General features: G+C 29.2%; 1 protein-coding gene across 1 annotated transcript; it reads left to right on the top strand.

The window, feature by feature from the left end:
- The first annotated feature begins 13,475 nt into the window (after nucleotides 1–13,475).
- LOC115976281 (transcription factor TCP13-like) lies at nucleotides 13,476–15,919 on the top strand. The gene is made up of 2 exons (XM_031097472.1): nucleotides 13,476–13,741; nucleotides 14,240–15,919. Exon 2 carries the CDS (start codon nucleotides 14,347–14,349, stop codon nucleotides 15,412–15,414), a length of 1,068 nt encoding a protein of 355 aa, XP_030953332.1. The 5' UTR covers nucleotides 13,476–13,741; nucleotides 14,240–14,346; the 3' UTR covers nucleotides 15,415–15,919.
- Nucleotides 15,920–19,830: the final 3,911 nt, after the last annotated feature.

The following is a 19,830-nucleotide window of genomic DNA, read 5'->3' as shown; positions in this document are numbered from 1 at the left end:
ATGGTTTCCTTTTCTTTTTTCTAAATTACACTTAATGGTAGTATTTAAAGTAGTATTACGATCTCTATCAAGCAAAAGTTTGGAATTTTTTTTCCCTTCACAATCAAGGAGAATGCATATATATAGTACACAGGCTTCCATGAAATCCAAATTACATTTGAGTTGCTCCATAAAATTGATTGCAGTACTCCCCATCAAGCAGACCTAACAAATGCATCTATCATTCTGCCTGCTTACTGTCACCATCAGTCTTACAATGTCTATCATTACCATCATGACATGTACGAAACAGGAAGAAAAGTAAAAACACATGATCATCAAGTCCAATTTATGGCAGAGAGAGAGAAAGAGATTCATCTTCTGCAGTTGTAACAGTAAAAATTTGAAAATTTCTAGATACACCATCAATTATACATACAATTTCACAATTTGCCGATTTGTATGACTGCGAGTGATCGATCTTTTCTATTTTGTGTAACTCACCGCTTCATATTAACCACAATACTTAGCAAATTATGAAAAATAGTGTAGTGATAGTTACACTGGGTTTTTATTTATTATTTTTTTCTGCATTCTTTCTATTAACTGCAGCTTTCTTTCTGCGTCTCTTCTGTTCTGTTGAAGCAGCAGTACTTAGACCATGTAAAAAAAAAAAAAAAAAGAGCCAAAGGTTAACAAGCAATGCACCAGTGCTTGTGGTTTCATTTAATAAAAAAATTAGATAAATAAAAGAAAAAGACATTAAACTGGTGATTATTTTAATATTAATTTGGAAAATGCAAATGGATACTTTAGAATAATGTTTAATAATTTATTTAAAGAAAGTTTTTATAAAAAAAAAATAAAGTAATTAATATTTTAACAATTTTTTTTCATTTTTTATAAAAATGATGTCAAAATTTTTCTAAAATAGATTGTTACTATTACATTAAAGGCACACGGTTAACATGACTTATATTTTTTTTCTCTCTATAAAGTTGACTCTACACTTAAAAAAAAAAGACAAAATTTTAAAAAATAAAAAAGCGAAAAAGTTGCACCTTACACGTTAACATAACCCTAAAAAAGTATATAAATAAAAACTTTTTTTTTTGATACAATAAATAAAAACTTTAAAGAAAAGAAGGAAATGTTAAAAGCAGGTGACAGAGCAAAATAAATGCGTACAGTGAATAGTGCAGATATGGCGGATTAGTTTAGTGAGAACTTTAAATAATATAAAAAAATGCAGTAAAGTTTATAAATAATAGTAAAAATAAATTAAATAATGAAATGATTTATTGTCTCAGCGGAATGGATGCTGCTTTTGTATGTCGTTGGTTCAGTGTGCCATCATATATGTACGTGTCCCCAACCCATTGGCTGAAAGGCTGAAAGTAAAAGATTAGAGAGTAATTATCGAGTAATCCGCAAGTAAGCCTATTAATTAAATTCATGTTAACCCATCAAAAAAATAAAAATAAATTAAATTCATGTTAAGAATGACGTGAGAGAAATAAGTATGGCTCCCAAACTATTAAATAAATTTCCAAGATAGACTATATAGTTTTTTATTTTATAGAAATTCGATTTATGACGTTAATTTTTATGATTTTGTTCTTTATTATTAGGCCAAGGGTCTGTTTATAATTCATTTATTTTTCTAAAACTGAAAACTTTTTATTGAAAGTACTGTAAATAAAGGTAAAAGTTAATTGAAATAATATAGTGAGACTCATGAATAGTATCAAAAAGTGCAGTAAGACCCATAAATAGTAGCAAAAATAAGCTGAATAGTAAAATAAGTTGACAAAATTAATCATGTCAAATGAATACCAAGACACCAATTGGTTTTTAGTATAAACAAGAATTGAACTACATATTTCTTATTCAACCATCAGAAACTCTAACTATATAGTGAATGCACTTGGTTCCATTGCAAATATGTATGATATACTTAGGTTGTGTTTAACATTGACTTAAAAAGCCAGTTTTTTTTACCATTTAGCTTATTTTTGTTACTATTCATGTGTTTCATTGTATTATTTCAGCTATCTTTTAATTTTATCTACCATACTTTTACCAAAAAAAATTTCAATTTTAACTAAATAAGTTATTCACAAAGAGACTCTTACTCTTGTATGAATTCTTGATAAATTGGATTTCAGTGATCCGTAGATTTGAATGTACGTTTAATGGAAATAGAAAGCAACCCATGATGGCCATTATGGTTGGTGATGAAACCTAATAATGATCATTTATTAGTTTTAGCCATGATTTATGACAATTTTAATTAAATGCAAGACATAGATATTAAAATTTATAGTTTTCAGCATAGCTATTAGCAATTCAGATTTGTACTGAACCAGGTAAACTAGTGAACCAAACAAAACTACGGTTTGACATGAAAGAAATATTGGATTTGCCAAAAAAAAAAAAAAAAAAAAAAATCATTTAAACTCTGCAAAACCAATGGTTTCTACAGTCTTATTATTTGAACCAATCACACTTTCCTTCAATTTGAACTTTTCTCTATGGGCTTTAAGTCTTTTGCTTTAGAAATTGAGGAAAGGAGTCAACTGATCAATTCAAACTTCTTATTTTTAGTCATTTTTATATACAAAATTATTTCTTCCTTAATTTCTTTAATTTCCTTTTTTACCATTTTTGCTTCTGTCAATTAAGTCTTGTAGATTTACTTGTGTTATTTTCATTTTTATCTTTTCTTTCTTGTCTTTTTCTTCCTTTCTATAATCCGTAACATGGTGTCCATATTTTTTACATTTATGACAAATAGTATTACTAACATGTCTGTCAGTTGTCTCATTATCTGATAACTTAGTAATATTTAAAACTGCTATATCTCTATTTCTGTCTGTCTGTAAGGGTGTATTTAAAATTTTCATTTTTTTAGTTAATTCTGTCAAACTATCATTTTGGGTTTCTTTTATATATATTTAAATTAATTTTAGTCTTTCATCTACCATTTCTTTTAAATTATTACACTTTTTGTCTTTTACTTCCACTTTTACTACACTATCATTATTTTCTTTTAAATTACCATTATCATTCTTCCTACCTTTGTGGACTTTGACTTTTTCTCTTTCATGACTCATCTTTTCTTCTATTTCTATCTTCCTACGTAGAGATTCTTTACTACTATTTGTTTTTGGTTTTTGCATGTCCTTTACTTTCCCTACATCTTTACTATTTTGTCTTTCATGTAATTCTTTCAAACTATCATCATAATTTCTAGGACTATCATCTTTCTTTAGATTGTCTATTTGTTTTACTATGTTTTTTCCTATATCTAATCCTTTACGTAGAGTTCCATCTTTTAATTCACAATTCTGTCTTTCAAACATTTCTTTCATCTCTTTTACCATTCCTTTTTTTATTATTTCTTTCTCATTATCTATCAACTTCTCATGTAGAGATTCTTTCTTGTCTGTCTTTATTAGGTTCTTTTGTCTATCTGTGTCTAGCTTTTTACATATAATTTGTATTGAACTAGAATCTTCTCTATTATTTTGCTTTTCCACCATTTCTTTTAGTCTATCATTTTCTATAGTACTTCTATCTTTTATACGTGTTACTCTTTCCTTAATAGGGCCAGTTTCTTCGTCAACAAACTCCACAGACATAAATGAGCAAAATATTGCAGAATTGATAAACTTAAAAGAATTTTCTAATCCCACAGATAGAAAATTTGATAATGATGACAATAGACAGAATTTCTTAAGTTTAATTGACAGAATTTTCCAAAAATGGCATACAGAAATTACTTTGGTAATTAATAAAGAGTTTTCTTTGACGGAAATTGCTTTGATAGATTCAGGTGCTGACATGAACTGTATACAAGAAGGATTAATACCTTTAAAGTATTATGAAAAATCATTTGAAAGACTAGCTCAAGCTAATGGAGAAAAATTAATAATTAATTATAAAATACCTAGTGTTCACATATGTAATGATGGAGTTTGCTTTGAAACAGTTTTTGTTTTAATTAAAGACCTTTCTTCTAAAATCATTCTAGGAAACCCCTTTATGACTTTACTTTACCCCTTTTTAACAACAGAAGAAGGTATCCATGGTTCACTTCATCTATAAAAAGGACAGACTCCGAAAACAGAAGTTAGGTCCAAGTTTAAGGTCCAGATTTTAGGTTCAGTTCTAAGGTTCAAATTTTAAGTTTCCATTCCAAGGTCCAAGCTTTAGATAGACTTTGTAATAGACTTCCCTTTCCCTCTCCGAAAGACTTTTGTACTTTACTTTACCTTTTTGTAATCTTGTAACCATCCCTTCAGACAGATAATCTTGTAACCTTACCTTTCCAGACAAACAATCTTGTAACCCTTTACAAATTTTACTTTGTAATCTTGTAACTCTTCAGACAGTGTTTATTTTCAAAACTTGTAAGAAAGACAGAAGTTTTCAGTTTTAATCAAAGACAAAAATATTTTCAAGTAAGATTTTATTTGTTTCAGTTTTCATATTCCATACCCTGTTTTAATCTATTTTGACTATATCTATTTTGCTATTTTCTTCCTTATCAACTATTTTATCATTGTTTATGCTTCTATATTACTGCTGTGCTCTCTCCTGTGTAGTCAATGGTATCTAGAAGATTGAACCATCATACCATTTTCTTGATGGTTTAATTCTTTGTTCGGTTTTAATAACTATGATTTTTAAGTAAGATGTTAGATCCATAAATTATGATAATTAATTTAGATTTTCAAATTCTCAAAATATTAATTTTCAAATCACATTCTTACCAAATTCGGACTCAAATTTCAATACATCTTACCACACATAATAACATTTCAATAAAATCACAATTAAGTTAATTTTTCAAATGGATATTAGAATTGATTGAGTGTGGTTGTACCTATTCTATAATATGTAATATGATGATATAGTATGTTGGGATTAGAGAGATAAAACTTGCGTTTTACACTATATCCTTATATAATTTAATCTCATTATTTATTATAATTGTATTTATATATGAAATTATTTATTATTGTGAAAGTGTTGTAAAAATATTGTAAACATAACACTTATCTTTAAAAATTCTAATATGAAAAAAAATTCTAAAAATATGGTGTAAAAATAGTTATTAAAATAAGGATAAAGTTTAATTACAAAATTAGTTGTAGCCTTAGATTACAACCCTACTTAATATCTTTTTATTAGAAGTGAATTTTGACAAATCCACCATTGGATTATATCTTCTTATATCCTTCATGTTTGCAAATTTTCTAGAAAATTAAAAATCAATAGCTATGATATCAATAAATTGTTTAAATTGCAAATTTTTGTAATTTAAAATTATGCATAAAATATAAGCATATAAATCATATAGTAAATAATATCTGATTGACACAAAATTTGACATGTGTGTTAAGAGCGTAAAGAATATGCAATTCAACAGTTAGATTTTCAAAATATGTGGTATTTTTTTTTTCTTGAGTAAGGTTGTAGATTTAGGTTACAACCAATTTTGTAACTAAACTTTTTCCTTAAAATAATGACATATAAAATTGTGAGGCAACAAAAACTTAAGGGAAAAAAATATTATAAGATAAATTAAAATCAGATGTATCTGATTTTATATAGATTAGAGATACGTCTAGCTCCTTATTTTCTCGTTAACATATTATATGTGCTATTTGTGAGAGAGAACTTTTTGGATATACCTTATATTTCGGTTTTCTAAAAGTTTAGTGCTATTGTTGCAATTTCCTTATTTTGTTAGTGAAACTTTTTTCTCAATAACACCATAATCTTATGTTTAAGACCAAACCATGCAAATCCTTAAGTTACGTGTGTGAATATGTGTTCAATTTTTCTATTTTTATTTTGCATAAACCCATTATGATTAAACACTTTTACACTATATCAAAGTCGCAATAAACTAATATCAATGCTATAGATTATTTGTTTGGAATTAATTTAGAACTATCTCAGTTTTGTTTTTGGATTCTTAGTATTGGTTGATTATTCTAACAGTTACCAGATCTATTTTATTGTTCATGTATTTGTTCAATTGAGTTTTTCCGTAATTGTAATTGACATAAAAATTTTTATGGATACAGGGAATTTGAGGGTAGCAAAGGGGATCAAGCAGTAAACGTCTTTACTTAAAAGTAGTAACATATCCCAATAGAACCTTGATGTATATATGTTAGCATGTTGAATAGGATTGAAAGCCCACCAAAAGCTGCCTGAAAGAGATCCCTTTTGATTGAGTCCTCCAATTTTTATTTAGATGTAAGATATATGGTATTTAAAAATCAAGGTAAAAATAATAATAATAATAATAATAATAATAATAACAAGTCATTAACTTGTGCTATGCACGGGAACCTACTTATTTGTGAGGTAGACTAAAATAATTTTATAAAATCCTAAATTGATTAAAAAACTACATTATTGCACGATTTGCTTTTGTATGACTTTAATTTGTTTTACAATTTGATGAAAAAACAATTGTTTGAACGTGCAATAACTTACAAAAAAAATTGTAAAATAACATAGAGATTTTAATATATTGCACGGATTTACATTAATTACTCAGAAATACTGTATAAAAATACACATTTAAACATTAAGAGAAAAAAATATTCTATATTTTATTCACATAAAGTAAATCTGTATTTAGGAATACTATTCTAATTTATAAATTTTTAATATTTATATAACATTAACTTTTATTTTAATGTTATATAAATATTAAAAAATGTTATATCATCTAATTTTAATGTTATAACATTTGCATGGATTTTTTTATTTTCAATGATGAAATTTCAGATATTAAAAATTTTGAAAGACCAAAAAATATTAAAAAATCAGATGATTCATGGCTTAGAAATTATTGAAACAAAACAAAATATGTATGACTAAACAATAGAGAAAGATATTCAAAAGAATAATTCATGGCTATAACTATTAAAATTAATCAAAAGATTTAGAGCCTACAAATTAGATAATATATATATATATATATATATGTGTGTGTGTGTGTGTGTGTGTGACTACACAACTGAGAAATATAACAGAAAGATGTGTTACCATCAAAAGAATAATTCAGATATTAAAACTTTTGAAAGACCAAAAAAATTAAAGAATCATAAGATTTACTTCCTATAAATTTTTGGAACAAAAAAAAATGTATATAATTATACAATAGAGAAATATAAAAGAAAAATTGATTACCTTCAAAATAATAATACATGGTATAGTCATTGAAATCTGCTAAACATGTTCAAATATTGTAAAAACTAACATAAATTCAGATGTTAAAACTTCCAAAATGCCAAAAAAGATATATAATTAAATAATAAGTTATTGAAACAATTCAAAAAATATATGACTATTCAAAAGAGAAATATAAGAAAAAGAATGAAGTACATGAACCCATAAAGTAATAAATTTTAAATTTTAACAGGTCTAAACTTTAAATAAAATTATACACAGTCACAAATGTAGGGTTTAGTGGTTCATGTATGAAAATCACTATTTAAAAAATACAGAAAAAAACCATAAAATAAATATATATATTTTTAATCAAAGTAAAGGAGAAGAAAATATAAGGGTGACAAAGAAGAAGATAACAAATTATTCATTCATAAAAAAATAATAATAAATTAAAGATTTACTAGAAAGTAGACAAATCTCAATATATGAAAAATCTAATCAAATAATCAATTACTATAAGAAAAAATGATCAATTGTTTTGCTTAGCCCAAAAAATCATGTTATATCTATTTTTTATTATATATTATATGATGTACAATAGTTTAATAATAGTTATATATATATATAATAATGTTATGTAGTATAATATATATTATTTTAATATGAATTAAAGAAGAAAGAGAAGTCATACCTGGCCACCACTTCAATTGATGAAAACATCAAATTTTAACCACACATGGTGCACGTTCTCTCAAAAATTGGAGCAATGCAGACTAGTTGTCTACTTCATAAATGGCTAATGAGTAAAGAAAAGGGGAAAAAGAATGGTAAATCAAACTTAACTTTAACATAGTGATTAGTGAGTTCGAAGTTAGAACGTAGAGAGAGGAAGAAACTAAGAATAGAGTCACAGATGGGTAGAGTTAATTGCAGATGCGTGATATTGTAATTTTTTGAGGATAAAAAGAAAAGTTACATTACTTTGAAGATTGCTGCACATAGTCCCCTTCTTCAGTTCGGTCCAAAGTAAGTCATAGAAGTTTTGTAAGGATGGAGAAGGAAAAGTTAGAGAAGAGAGAGGATGGGGAGAAATAGTTTTTTTTTATTTTTTATTTTGCGTTGATTGTAGAATTGGATTAAAAACAAATATTGGAGTTTGCACTACTTTTATAGCGTTCATGATTAACCTTGCAAATTTAGAGATAAATTATCAATGTTTGAATTTGAGTTTAAGTTAGACTTGTTAGAGATATAGAGTTTCACTCCTTGTTAATTTCGTTTTAAAACTAATAATTTTGTTTTGGAGAGAAAAATAGTGTTTTATTTTATTTATTTTTTTAAATATTGTGTTGTGCTGATGTGAAAAATTATACTGTCAACAGAGACTTCGGTTATATATATATATATATATATATAGATAATAAAATCCTTTGAGGTATGGGTCAGTTGCAAAAACTCCCTTGGAATTTCGATTCTTCCTTATAATTCTCTAAGATTTTCATATTCGCCAAGATGATCCTTGGCATTTACTTCCGGTAGCTCTTATAACGGAAAAATGCATGACCATCACATGATCACATTAAAAATACTCACAAATTGATTCTTACCATTTACAGCAGTTTTTCTCCCTTTGGTTTAGCTTGTCAATAAGCAATTGTAACCCAAGTTAATTTGAGCGGACTAATGGAGAGAGAGAGAGAGAGAGAGAGAGAGAGCCTATTTTTGGATGCATATATAGTTCTCACGCGCAGACATATTTTTAAGTCCAACTTCTATTTCAAATCAAACTGAAGAAAATTAACGAATGAAGTAGAAACAGAATGGTGCAAGTGAGGCAAAAATAAATGAGAAGCCTATGAAAAGCTCAGCCATATCTAAAATTAAATTTACCAACTAGATACATGTTTAATCTAGATATAATTCCAACTAAAATTTGTTTGGAACTTATTAACTTGAGCCAATCACTTAGAAAGATATAATGTTAATCTTTGTTGATTTAGATTCCAAACAGGTTGAACTTGCTAACTAGTAACTTGATTAATATATTATTTCCTTGAATAGAATAAATACTATAACTAAAACTTTGTACCCCTTTCATAAACCCATGATAATTAGTAGTTACTTAATTACAGTAGTTAGATTAATTTTTTGAGTTAATTAGAAATGCCAATTTTCATTTACAAACTAATAAAAATTAATATTTGTAATAATTAAATAAGATATAATGTTTTACAATGAAATGGACTATGCATATTACTAATAAATTTAAAACAATAATTTTATGTCTAACATTCATTTTTTTTGGACAAAATTTAGATATATATACAATACTTAGTTGTTATTCTTTATGTTTTTTTTTTTTCAAATTCAGTCATGTAATTTTTTTCTCATGAGATAAAAATGTATTTTAAGTTAAGTTTACCCACATAACTTAGTTTTATGAGGAGAATCTAAGAAACTACACCTAAATATTATATTTAAGTTTTGCTTAGTCTAACCCTAAAGCTAATTAACTCAGAGTTCATTCATTTGGTAGATAGTCCAATATAGATGACCCTAATGGGCTGTTTCTTCTGCTCCTGCTCCTGTCTGCTAGTATTCAGAAAGTTGAGAAGGATTAGTCGTAAGGTGATCAAAGGCTTTGTGTCTGGAATCTAGGGACCATTTATTAGACAATAATGGTGCCTCTTTTGTAGTCAGTCACTCAGGCCAGTGTCTGAACCTCACTGTGTCCTTCTAGGGATGCGCGCCACTGCTTGTTTTGACAGAGAGATGAGAACCCTAACGATTTTCCCTCCCATCCCTTTACTTCCTTCTAATAATTAAACCAGTGAATTGTCTTCTCCTTCTCTCTGTTCTGTGAATCAATTATGCTGTCATTCAAGAAAAATTGAAGAACCCCTGACCACTCATGGTTCATAGCTTCTTGAAAATTCTTTATAATAACTCTTTCAAAAAGCAGTGATAGAGATCTTAGGCTTTTCTCTCATTCTTTCTTCTTCTTCTGCTGCTTCCCTTGTTTTTTGGCCCTTTCTTTCTTCTTCTTCCCTTGTTTTTTTCCCCTTTAGGAAGTGTGGAATAAAAAAAAAATATTTACACTAATTAGATTTTTTATTTTACTGCAAAGTCCTACTAGATATAAGCAACACATCTTGTTTTGTTCATTTTTTTTTTTTTTTTTTGGGGGCTTTAGAGGAAATTAAGGTTTGGGGTTTCAGAATTCTTGCTTCTGTATGTTGTATATAGATCTGTATCTGATAGATTGGTGCAACTTCACGTGGTTCCATGAAAGCTAACTCCTTACCTTCCTTGAGGAAGAAATAAAAAATAATATGTTTTAGGGTTTTCAATCTTGCTCTATGTTCTCTTTAAAAGTCATTTTGTGTGTGTCTGTGTGTGTAAAATGCGGGAGGAATTCAAAAGTTACTTTTTTTATAATAAAAAAAATTATGAAGTCATTACAGAGATGGAGTAATTAATTGTTTATGTCTGTGTATAAAATGCTAGGGAAACTGTCTCTCTTTATATTTGTTGCCATTGCAGGACAAATGTACTAGGTAAAGCTCATAGGGGCTAGATTAGAAATCATGATCTCTATGTAAATTAAAATAAGGGTTTTGCTTGTTTAGTAGAATGCACTAATTACTAACACCAATAGTAAATAAGGAAGCAAGCTTCTGATGAATATCTGCACTATTTTTTTTGTTGATAGGATGAATATATCTGCACTTGACTCAGAAGCCAAGGTGTCCTCAGACAAATGCTAGGGTTTTGAAGTTGAAATCCACCGCCCAAAACGTGAAAACCTAATCATTTTTACGGGTGAGAATTATGCACATTTCCAAATTCCCAAAGATGAGAAAGAAACTTGAGTACGTCTCTGTATCTCTCAAATAGTTTTAATGACTTCTTTTGACTAATCCATTTGCGAGTACTAAGCTATTAGGTTCTGAACTTCAACTTGCTCCATGCATATCTCTCTGCAGGAAAAGTTGTGTGGTCCTCTATCTATTCGATCAGTGGGGTCTTTTAAAAGAAAATATATTGGTCCCTCACCTATAGGTAGCTTCTTATTGTTCCTAGTAGCTGTCATACACATCAAGATGGCAATGCACTTACGGTATAGACCACAACTTTTGTAGGCCATGAATAGACTTGTCAAAGATAATTACTTTCTTGTCTTTAATATCTTCTCCCATGTGAAATCTTACTATACATTATCCACTCTATAATTTATGTTACTTTTCCAACATTTCTTTTCTCCTTTCTAGCTTTATTTTGTAGCATCAATGAGAGGACCATAATTCAGCTCCTTAAAATCACTCTAAAAACAAACTTGTAAGATACGATGTCGAATGTCATAAAAGATTTGAATATGTCTTCCTTATTACCAATTAGTTTTGAGGTGGAGTAGCATAGATCATGGTCCAACAAGTGATATTAGAGTTAAGGTCATGGGTTTGAGTCATGAGAGACTCATTGTGAGGGGGATTGTTGGGAGCACCACAATTCGATTCACGATTACTTTAAAAACAAACTTGCAAGGCATGATATCAAATGCTATAAAAGACTTGATTATAAGGAATTGAATCCTCTCAATTTTAGGTGAAATAAAATGAAGATTGTTAATATTGCAAAAAAAATTACCTCTAAACATGTTTGAAAGAAAATTCCTTCAATTCACTACATAACAATTGATAAAACCATTTCACATTTACTTTTTAATGAGCCATGTAACTTGCTTAATTAATCAACTTTAATGGTTTTATTAATTACCACTTTTTTTTAGAACTAGTTTAGAGGAGATTTCTTTAAACCAGTTTAGAAAAAATATATATATATATATAAATATATCATTTGACTTTATTTTTTTGAATCTAATTGTGTACAAAATATCATGTCATTTAATATTGAATAATACATCTTTAAATTTGTAATATATAATCATAACCTTAAAATCATCAACTCTCTAATTTCACGCCTTTTTAATATTGTAAACATGTTAAGACTTTCTCCCAATGATGGAGTCAAAGCATTGAGATAAGGGAGGTGACTTTACTGTTAGCTGTGTGCAGCGGTTTTAACCTTTGACTCTGCTACTACTTAGTTGCTGAGATTTTTTTTTTTTTTTTTTTTTTTTGTGTCGGTAAGAACAATATTATTTTTGTTTAGAAATTTTTAAATGACAAGGCTGTTTATTTTAAAATAAAATTGGTTAATTGAGCTTAATTTTTTTTTTAAGTTTTACTATTGGTAATTTTTGTTGTTGAACTATTTTTTGGGGGCTTGTATATTTTGTTTTAGATTTTAGATCTATAAATTTTTTTATAGTCACTAAAATGAGGAAAATACTAGCACTACAAACTTTTTTTTATAAATTATTGATGTAGTAAATGGTTACTAGTAAGTAAAAAAAATGATGTAAGTGGTGGGTCCATGTACGAACTAATAAAAATTTGCAACCAAAAAAGTTTGTAAAAATGCTGTAAAAAAAAAATTTGTGAGTATAACACTACTCTTAAAAGAATCAATGATACTATTTAAGGGAAAAAAATGTAATTTTATAGAACAAAATTGCTAAAATTAGTACACACACATATATATAATAATATATTTTTAAAAAAAATAGGGAAACCATTGCCCCCCTAGTCCAAAGCTAGTTACGTCCCTGTTTTCTCCCCTTCTTCTCATATGTGTTAAAATACTTAGTATTCTAAAAAAATGTTAATTAATAGTTCATTAGAAAGTGATTAATTATTAAGCAACTTGTACTACTTCTTATAAATAAACAAGTCAATAAGAATGCCAAGAAACATAAATTCAATGTCACATATGTTAATTATGCTACAATAAGAGAATTGGGCCACAGAATTTAAAGAGTAGAGATGCAAACTTCGGCTACAAAAGTTTTCTTCAAATCAACTCTTCCTTGATGTACTAAGCGTGCATTCATCAAACCACGTGATAGAGATTCAGACACATTACCTTTTGTAGTCGTCGATAAAGCATCACACACCACTTTTTAAAACGTGCAGCCTGGTCCCCAAGTTTAAAAAATAAATAACTATGTGTGTGTGAGAGACACTTTATATATAGAAGCAAATATTAACATATATAATTATATATGTTCCTTAATAACTAAAATGTCCTGTTGTGACGTTGGCCCGTACAGGATTAGCCCTAATTTTGTAATTCACTGAAGCAATGATTAAATGCTTATAACTGTGCATGACAGAGAAAAAAAAATGATAAGATATATGTAATGAAAGTAAGAACATTGATTTAACCGATGGTGAGATGTGCCACGTGGCTGTGTATGTGCCTTTGCTTTATCTTTTCATGGAGCATGGTCGGTTGAATTCCGGCATCTTCTTTTTTATTCTTCTCATCCGCGGCTGAACTTCTTCTACACGTTTGTTCCTCCTTCTATCTCTTCAATTAAAGCAAAATTCTAACTTTGGGACCTCTACTACTTTGCTTGGTCTTTAGTTCATTGTCAGATTGAAAAGCCACACTCAAGAAGCAGAAAATTTGAACTAGCAACCTAGAGTTCATACATGTAAGTATTCACTTGGTACAAGATCTATATAACCTAGGGTTCTTTGAACCTTTACAATTGACTAGAGCATGATATTTTATACTTTTGTGATATATGTTTAGTTCTCACTACTTCAAGTTCTTGTTTAACATGGAATTTTTTTTTTTTTTTTGGTATATATGATTAAGGATTAGGTAGCTGTGTTGTTTTTATTTTGACTTCACTGGAAGCTATAACAGTCTCACGAATCTCATTTCTGATTGAAATTTTTGTCAGATATATAGCTTTTAGAGTTACCCCACATGCAATTCAGTACATATCCATCATGCTTGTAGCAATTTAAAAAAAAATAAAAATGGTTTTGTGCTTTTTCTTTGGAAGAATTTGGAGGAGGGGATCTACCTTGTCTACCACTTTTTTCATTAGAAGGAATATATATATAGTATTCAGGTTGGAAAACATTTTCTTCTACTGAATCCTCTTGCATCTAACAATTCTTCTTCATGGATCTGAACGCAGATGGTCACAAAAAACCACATGAAACTTTATGTGGCAGCAGGCATCTTCTAAGGGAATAGTAAGGAAATCTAAGTATATCCTGGTTAATCAATGATGAGAGACATAAGATGATATCAAGGTCAAAGGAAGCAGATTTTTCAGATAAACAGGAAGGCAATTCAATTGATGACAAAATCACTAAGGCTTCCTCCAGTTCAACACCATGGTTGAGACTGAAGGATCCAAGGATAGTCCGGGTGTCGCGTGCTTTTGGAGGAAAAGACAGGCATAGCAAAGTTTGCACCATAAGAGGATTGAGAGACAGGCGAGTGAGGCTTTCAGTACCCACTGCAATTCAATTGTATGATCTTCAAGATAGGCTTGGGCTCAATCAGCCAAGCAAAGTTGTTGATTGGTTACTCAATGCAGCTAAGCATGAGATCAATGAGCTTCCACCACTGCCAATACCCCCTGGGAACTTCAGCCTAGATCCTTCTAACATTGAAGTTGGTGTTTCTCAATGTAATGAGGGGTTTAAGATGAATAGCAATTTTGAATGGGAAGGTTCAAGTGCATTATCCAAATCAAACCTTTGGAGTTCAGATGCTTTTTGGAGGGCTAAATCTAAAGAAGCTGCAAGGGGAACAAATCCAAAAGAAAATTGGACAAAGAGGAATGAAGTTGAAGGTAATGAAAGTCATGGTGCACAAGTTTCATCTAATAATTTCTTGCCAAGAGCTAGTCACCCTTCCTTACCTGCAGGTTTGTTGAATACTTCCATACCATATAATTATCAATGGGATCCTTCAAATTTTCCACCAACACATTTTGGAAGCCATGGATTCACATCCCAAACAGAAGATCAGCCCAGCTATAGTGTCATGTCATTGCCTTCCACGTTGTCTTTATCAACTGGGGGGCCTCAAATTTTGGTATGTCCTCCAGGAACAACACAACCTTTCTTCCCTTCCCATGCCATGGCTTCAGGGGAGACTGATATGAGACAAGTGAACCATTTTCAAATGTTGAGCTCAAGTTCACATACCCATTTGCCAAATTCTCTTACACCACCTGTATACCCTACAAGCCAAACAATAAGGTCGTTCAATTTCAATTTGACGACTCCTAAGCCTCTTCATTCTCCAACCAGCAGTGGATGTCAGCCAAATAATGACCAAGAGTTTCCTTCAAAATGATACAGAAACAATAAAGGGTCATCGAAAGATGCAGTTCGTTTCAAGAAACAAGCAGTCCTCAGATCTTCTTAAACAGTAAGGAAGGCAAGGTGCATTACTTTAAAGACATTATACTTATCTAGTGTGGATATATTTCTTATTATGAATTCATGTTTGATTTCCTACCTAGTTTTGCCTCATGGTGGTAATTAGTATTCAAATATGCAATTGAATTCAATTTCAATAGTAAACAAAGAATTCAATGTATTTGCTGCCGTATGAAGGAAGAGTTTGATATTGGTGAGACACCATAGTGAAGTGGCCACCGTTTGTATGAAGTGGCCACCGTTTGTATTTTTAATTCATTGACCACATACGAGGTTATGTGTGCATGAAACTAGAAAATATGATGTTGAATCTGAAATTGTACACTTTATGTTAAATACACGTTGTCCTAAATTAATCAAGATTTAAGTGAAAGAAACAGGACTCTATCTCATCATTGGTAAATAATATATAATATTATGTCTTTCAAAATTTTGCTACATGTTTTTGAGGACTCAGTTTCATGTTTGCAATCTCATAGCAAGGTTCTCTCTCTCTCTCAAGGAAAATAGCAGCACTTAAATTTTAAAACCCTAGTTTGTGGGGCCAAAAACATTGTAGGAGTAGAAGTTTTCTAAAACTTTGCTAGCTAGGAGGATTCGATACGGTTTGACGCTTAAAGCACCAGTTTCAAATGTTTTATTTTCCTTGTAGATATTTATGAGATGCATCATTAACATTTTTCTTTTAAAATATATATATATATATATATATATATGTGTGTGTGTGTGTGTGTTCATCAAGAATTGTTTTATATATTCACATTTGTAATTATTATGATTATTATCACTATTATCTCTCTATTACATTATTTTATTATCTCCCAACTCTTTTGATAAATTTCTTATTCATTAGTGTGATTTTCACCTAAATAATGTTTTATTATTTTTTGTTTATTGCTATTGAAAAATTTATCAAGAAATCTTTGTTGACAGCCAATAATTTTTCTATTATTCTCTTTCTTTTAAGTTTTCATATCCCAATTAATATTTTCTAATAAAAAATTGTATTTAAAAAAACTCGTACAATAAAAAATTTTAAATATGATTACAATAAAAAAAAAAATTAAGTACAGAAAAAATGGAGTTAAAGTTATCAAATCCACTATTATAGTAGCTTCGCTTAACCAAAAATCACCTAATAGTCTCAACATATACTTCACCTAATATCAAATGAACAATATAACTTTTGCATCAGTTGTACTATAAAGCAAGATTTATAATAAATTTTTTTTTTTTTGAGAGTCATAAAAAAAAATTATTTTCCTTAAAGTTGACCCATAAGAATAAGTTAAGACATAATCAAAAAAAAAAAAAAAAAAACAATATGGTTTGATTGTGACTGATTGTTAATAGATTTTTTATTATTATATTTTGGTAATTTGATAATTACAACAAAAGGATAGGGAAATTTGAACTATGGTTGTCCTAAGGAAGGAAAACATGTACAAAGCTCTTGAGATTAGGAGAATTTTTTTTAAAGGGAGAGAAAGAGAGAAAATTGACAAGAAGATGGAAAAAGTTTTATTTCTTTTTTTAAATAGAGAAAAGAAAAGGTATATATAGATTTTTTTTTTGTATTCAATTTTTAATTAGAGGTCGCCTCATATTTTCCTTAACTTAATTCAACAGTCCCAAGAAAGAATAGTGAGACATAGACCTTGCCCTTTCCAAAAAGGAAAAAAGAACAAATTCAATGGATATGATATATAATTTACTAGATGTTGTTATAAATAATTTTGAGAGGTAATTAATATTGCAATGTGCATTTGGTTTAACTTTTTGTTGATTTGTTATAAATGGATGAAAGTAGAATTGAACTTTAAAAAAAAAAAAGTGGTATTTTAAAAAGTTATATATATAAGAAAATAAAGCTAATAAAGTACCATTCAAAAAAAAGTAAGCAAATAAACTCTCAAAACTCAAAAGTATAAACTTAATCAAAGATAGACTAGTAAGCAGTGACCTTGTAAAGGAGCCGACCTTAAGACCCAAAACTACTCAAATATGAAAGATCAATCCGAAAACTAAAAGAGCCTTTTTTTTTTTTTTTTGGTAAAGAGGAAATTGCATTAACCAAGAAACTGAGTCCTCAAAAACATGTCTTAACGCAGCAAAAGCATTGTCTCCCTTTAAAAACTGCTGAGAAGGGGAAAAAGAAAGAAGGGAGACAATGCTTTTGCTGCGTTAAGACAAGTATGAAAGATTTGAAAAGGAGTGTCAAGTGTCAACAGTGCACAAGATCCAACAAAATAATGCAGGGTAAGAATATATATAGAGTACAGTAAAAGAGCCTTCCAATGCAGCCTCAAATGAAAAGATAAGTTGTCGTCTCCTCAGCAAAAGCTGCAAAACACTAGAAAAGGAGATGAAGATGGACATGAATTATGAATACAGCTACAGGCCAGGTTTATAAATAGGTGGAGTTAGTTCCTCTAGCTTTGTTTTCTCCTACTGTTTGAAATATGAAGGTTTATTCAGAAGAAACAGAAGAAAATAAATGTACAACTTTTTTTTTTCCAAAATAAAATAAATGAATGAAAAACAAAAAAGCTGTTCGAAAATTAGGGTTTGGCGGAATTATATATGGATCAGCTGTGGTTCATTGTTCATTTGTTTGTGTAAGAGATGGGCCCACACACTTTAATGCTAGGAGTTAGGACCTCACTAACTTAAGAAGAAGAAAAAGAAACTCAGCATATTTCTTCACAGCTCTGGTAGTTTAGATTATATTTATCTATTAGACATAGGGGCTGATAGGGTAGGGCAGGAATCTAGGATGAAGTCAAAATTTCAACTAAGGGTCAAAGTATGATCCAACAAATTTTCATGAAAATCCAAATTGCATCCATTTAGTACTAACAAGCTATTAACAAATGAAAAATAAAAAATAAAAAATAATTGTTTCTTAATATGTTACATTGTAATTATTTATCAAAATAGAACTCAACATTCTTTTAAATCTCAAAAATCATCTATGATTGATTTCTTAGTAAATGTAACATTAATTTCCCTTTTAATGTATAAAATTAAGGGGCCTATTAAAAAAATATTTCCTTTTGTTGCAAAGCTTAGTTTTGACGATATTCATATCTAAAAATGCTCACTTTATAGTTGTATTAGAAACTATAAGTGGGTGTTGTTCCACATCGCTTGAGTGTAACTCTTTTCCATTACTTAAAACCCAATTTTACTACTACAAGAGTTAAACCCTTTTGTAGTGGTACTTTAGGTTAAGTAATGTGTTTGAGTTTGGTGAGAAAGTGTAATTAAATGTGTGTGTGTGTGTGTGTTTGTTTAGCGGTTAGTTTGTCTCTCAAAAAAATAAAAGTGGGTGTTGTCCCATATTTTGAGTGTAACTCTTTCTCATTGCTTAAAGCCCCACTCTACTACTACAAGAGTTAGGTCATTTTGTAGTGATACTTTAGGTTAAGCAATGTGTGTGAGTTTAGTGAGAGGGTGTAATTAAGTGTATGTGTGTGTGTTTAGCAATTAGTTTTCTCAACCAAAAAAAAAAAAAAAAAAAAAAAAAAGAAACTAAAAGAGAAAGCACTAGTATAACCCCTCTATAAATAACTTGGTAGGCTCTTGTTTTAGGGTCCTCACTAGCCATTGACACAATTCATAAATACAAAATTTTGAAGTTTAGGCGTCAAACTATATAAATTATGCTCATAAGATCAAATTCCCCCTTCCAACATTTATTTTTCATAATCTATGAAGTCTAGTGGATAAAAAAAATTTACTAACAAACAAATATCATCTATTTTAAAAGATTCATGTGTCCCCCAAGGATTTAGAGCTGAAGCAAGTATAAATAACTCCACTGTATGCTCACAAAACTGATGATTATTTAGTTCATGCAATTGAGAATAAATGTAACATAAAAAAGTATTTACTTGATAATGATGCTCAATTATAACATCTCTCTGATGACAAGCTCAACCTTGTCTCTCAACATAATAACCATTAATATATGGGACATCTATGCTATGCTCTTTACAAACTGATATCACAATAGTAAGTAGCCATCTCACCCATCATCTCAAAATATGTGGACAATTACTTTAGTAGATGAAACAATTCCCATGAGATTTAAAATGTCTTGAGCTTGACATTGGAAAGCTTAACAAAATAAATCAATGATATTCATAATTTCTTTCACAAGATGAAAGATAAAGACAAATTCAAACAAAGTTAGTATCTCATAAGCTAAGTATGCTTCTCCTTGTTGGGAAAAAATTGTTTATTCATCAATGTTTTTTTTTAGTAAAACTACATAGGTTGGACTAAACATCTTTATCAAGCTAGAAAATCAATCTAAAGTGAGAAC

Source organism: Quercus lobata, chromosome 2 (genome assembly GCF_001633185.2).
Source record: "Quercus lobata isolate SW786 chromosome 2, ValleyOak3.0 Primary Assembly, whole genome shotgun sequence".
Classification (NCBI taxonomy): domain Eukaryota; kingdom Viridiplantae; phylum Streptophyta; class Magnoliopsida; order Fagales; family Fagaceae; genus Quercus; species Quercus lobata.
This window is presented reverse-complemented; position numbering and strand designations above follow the sequence as displayed.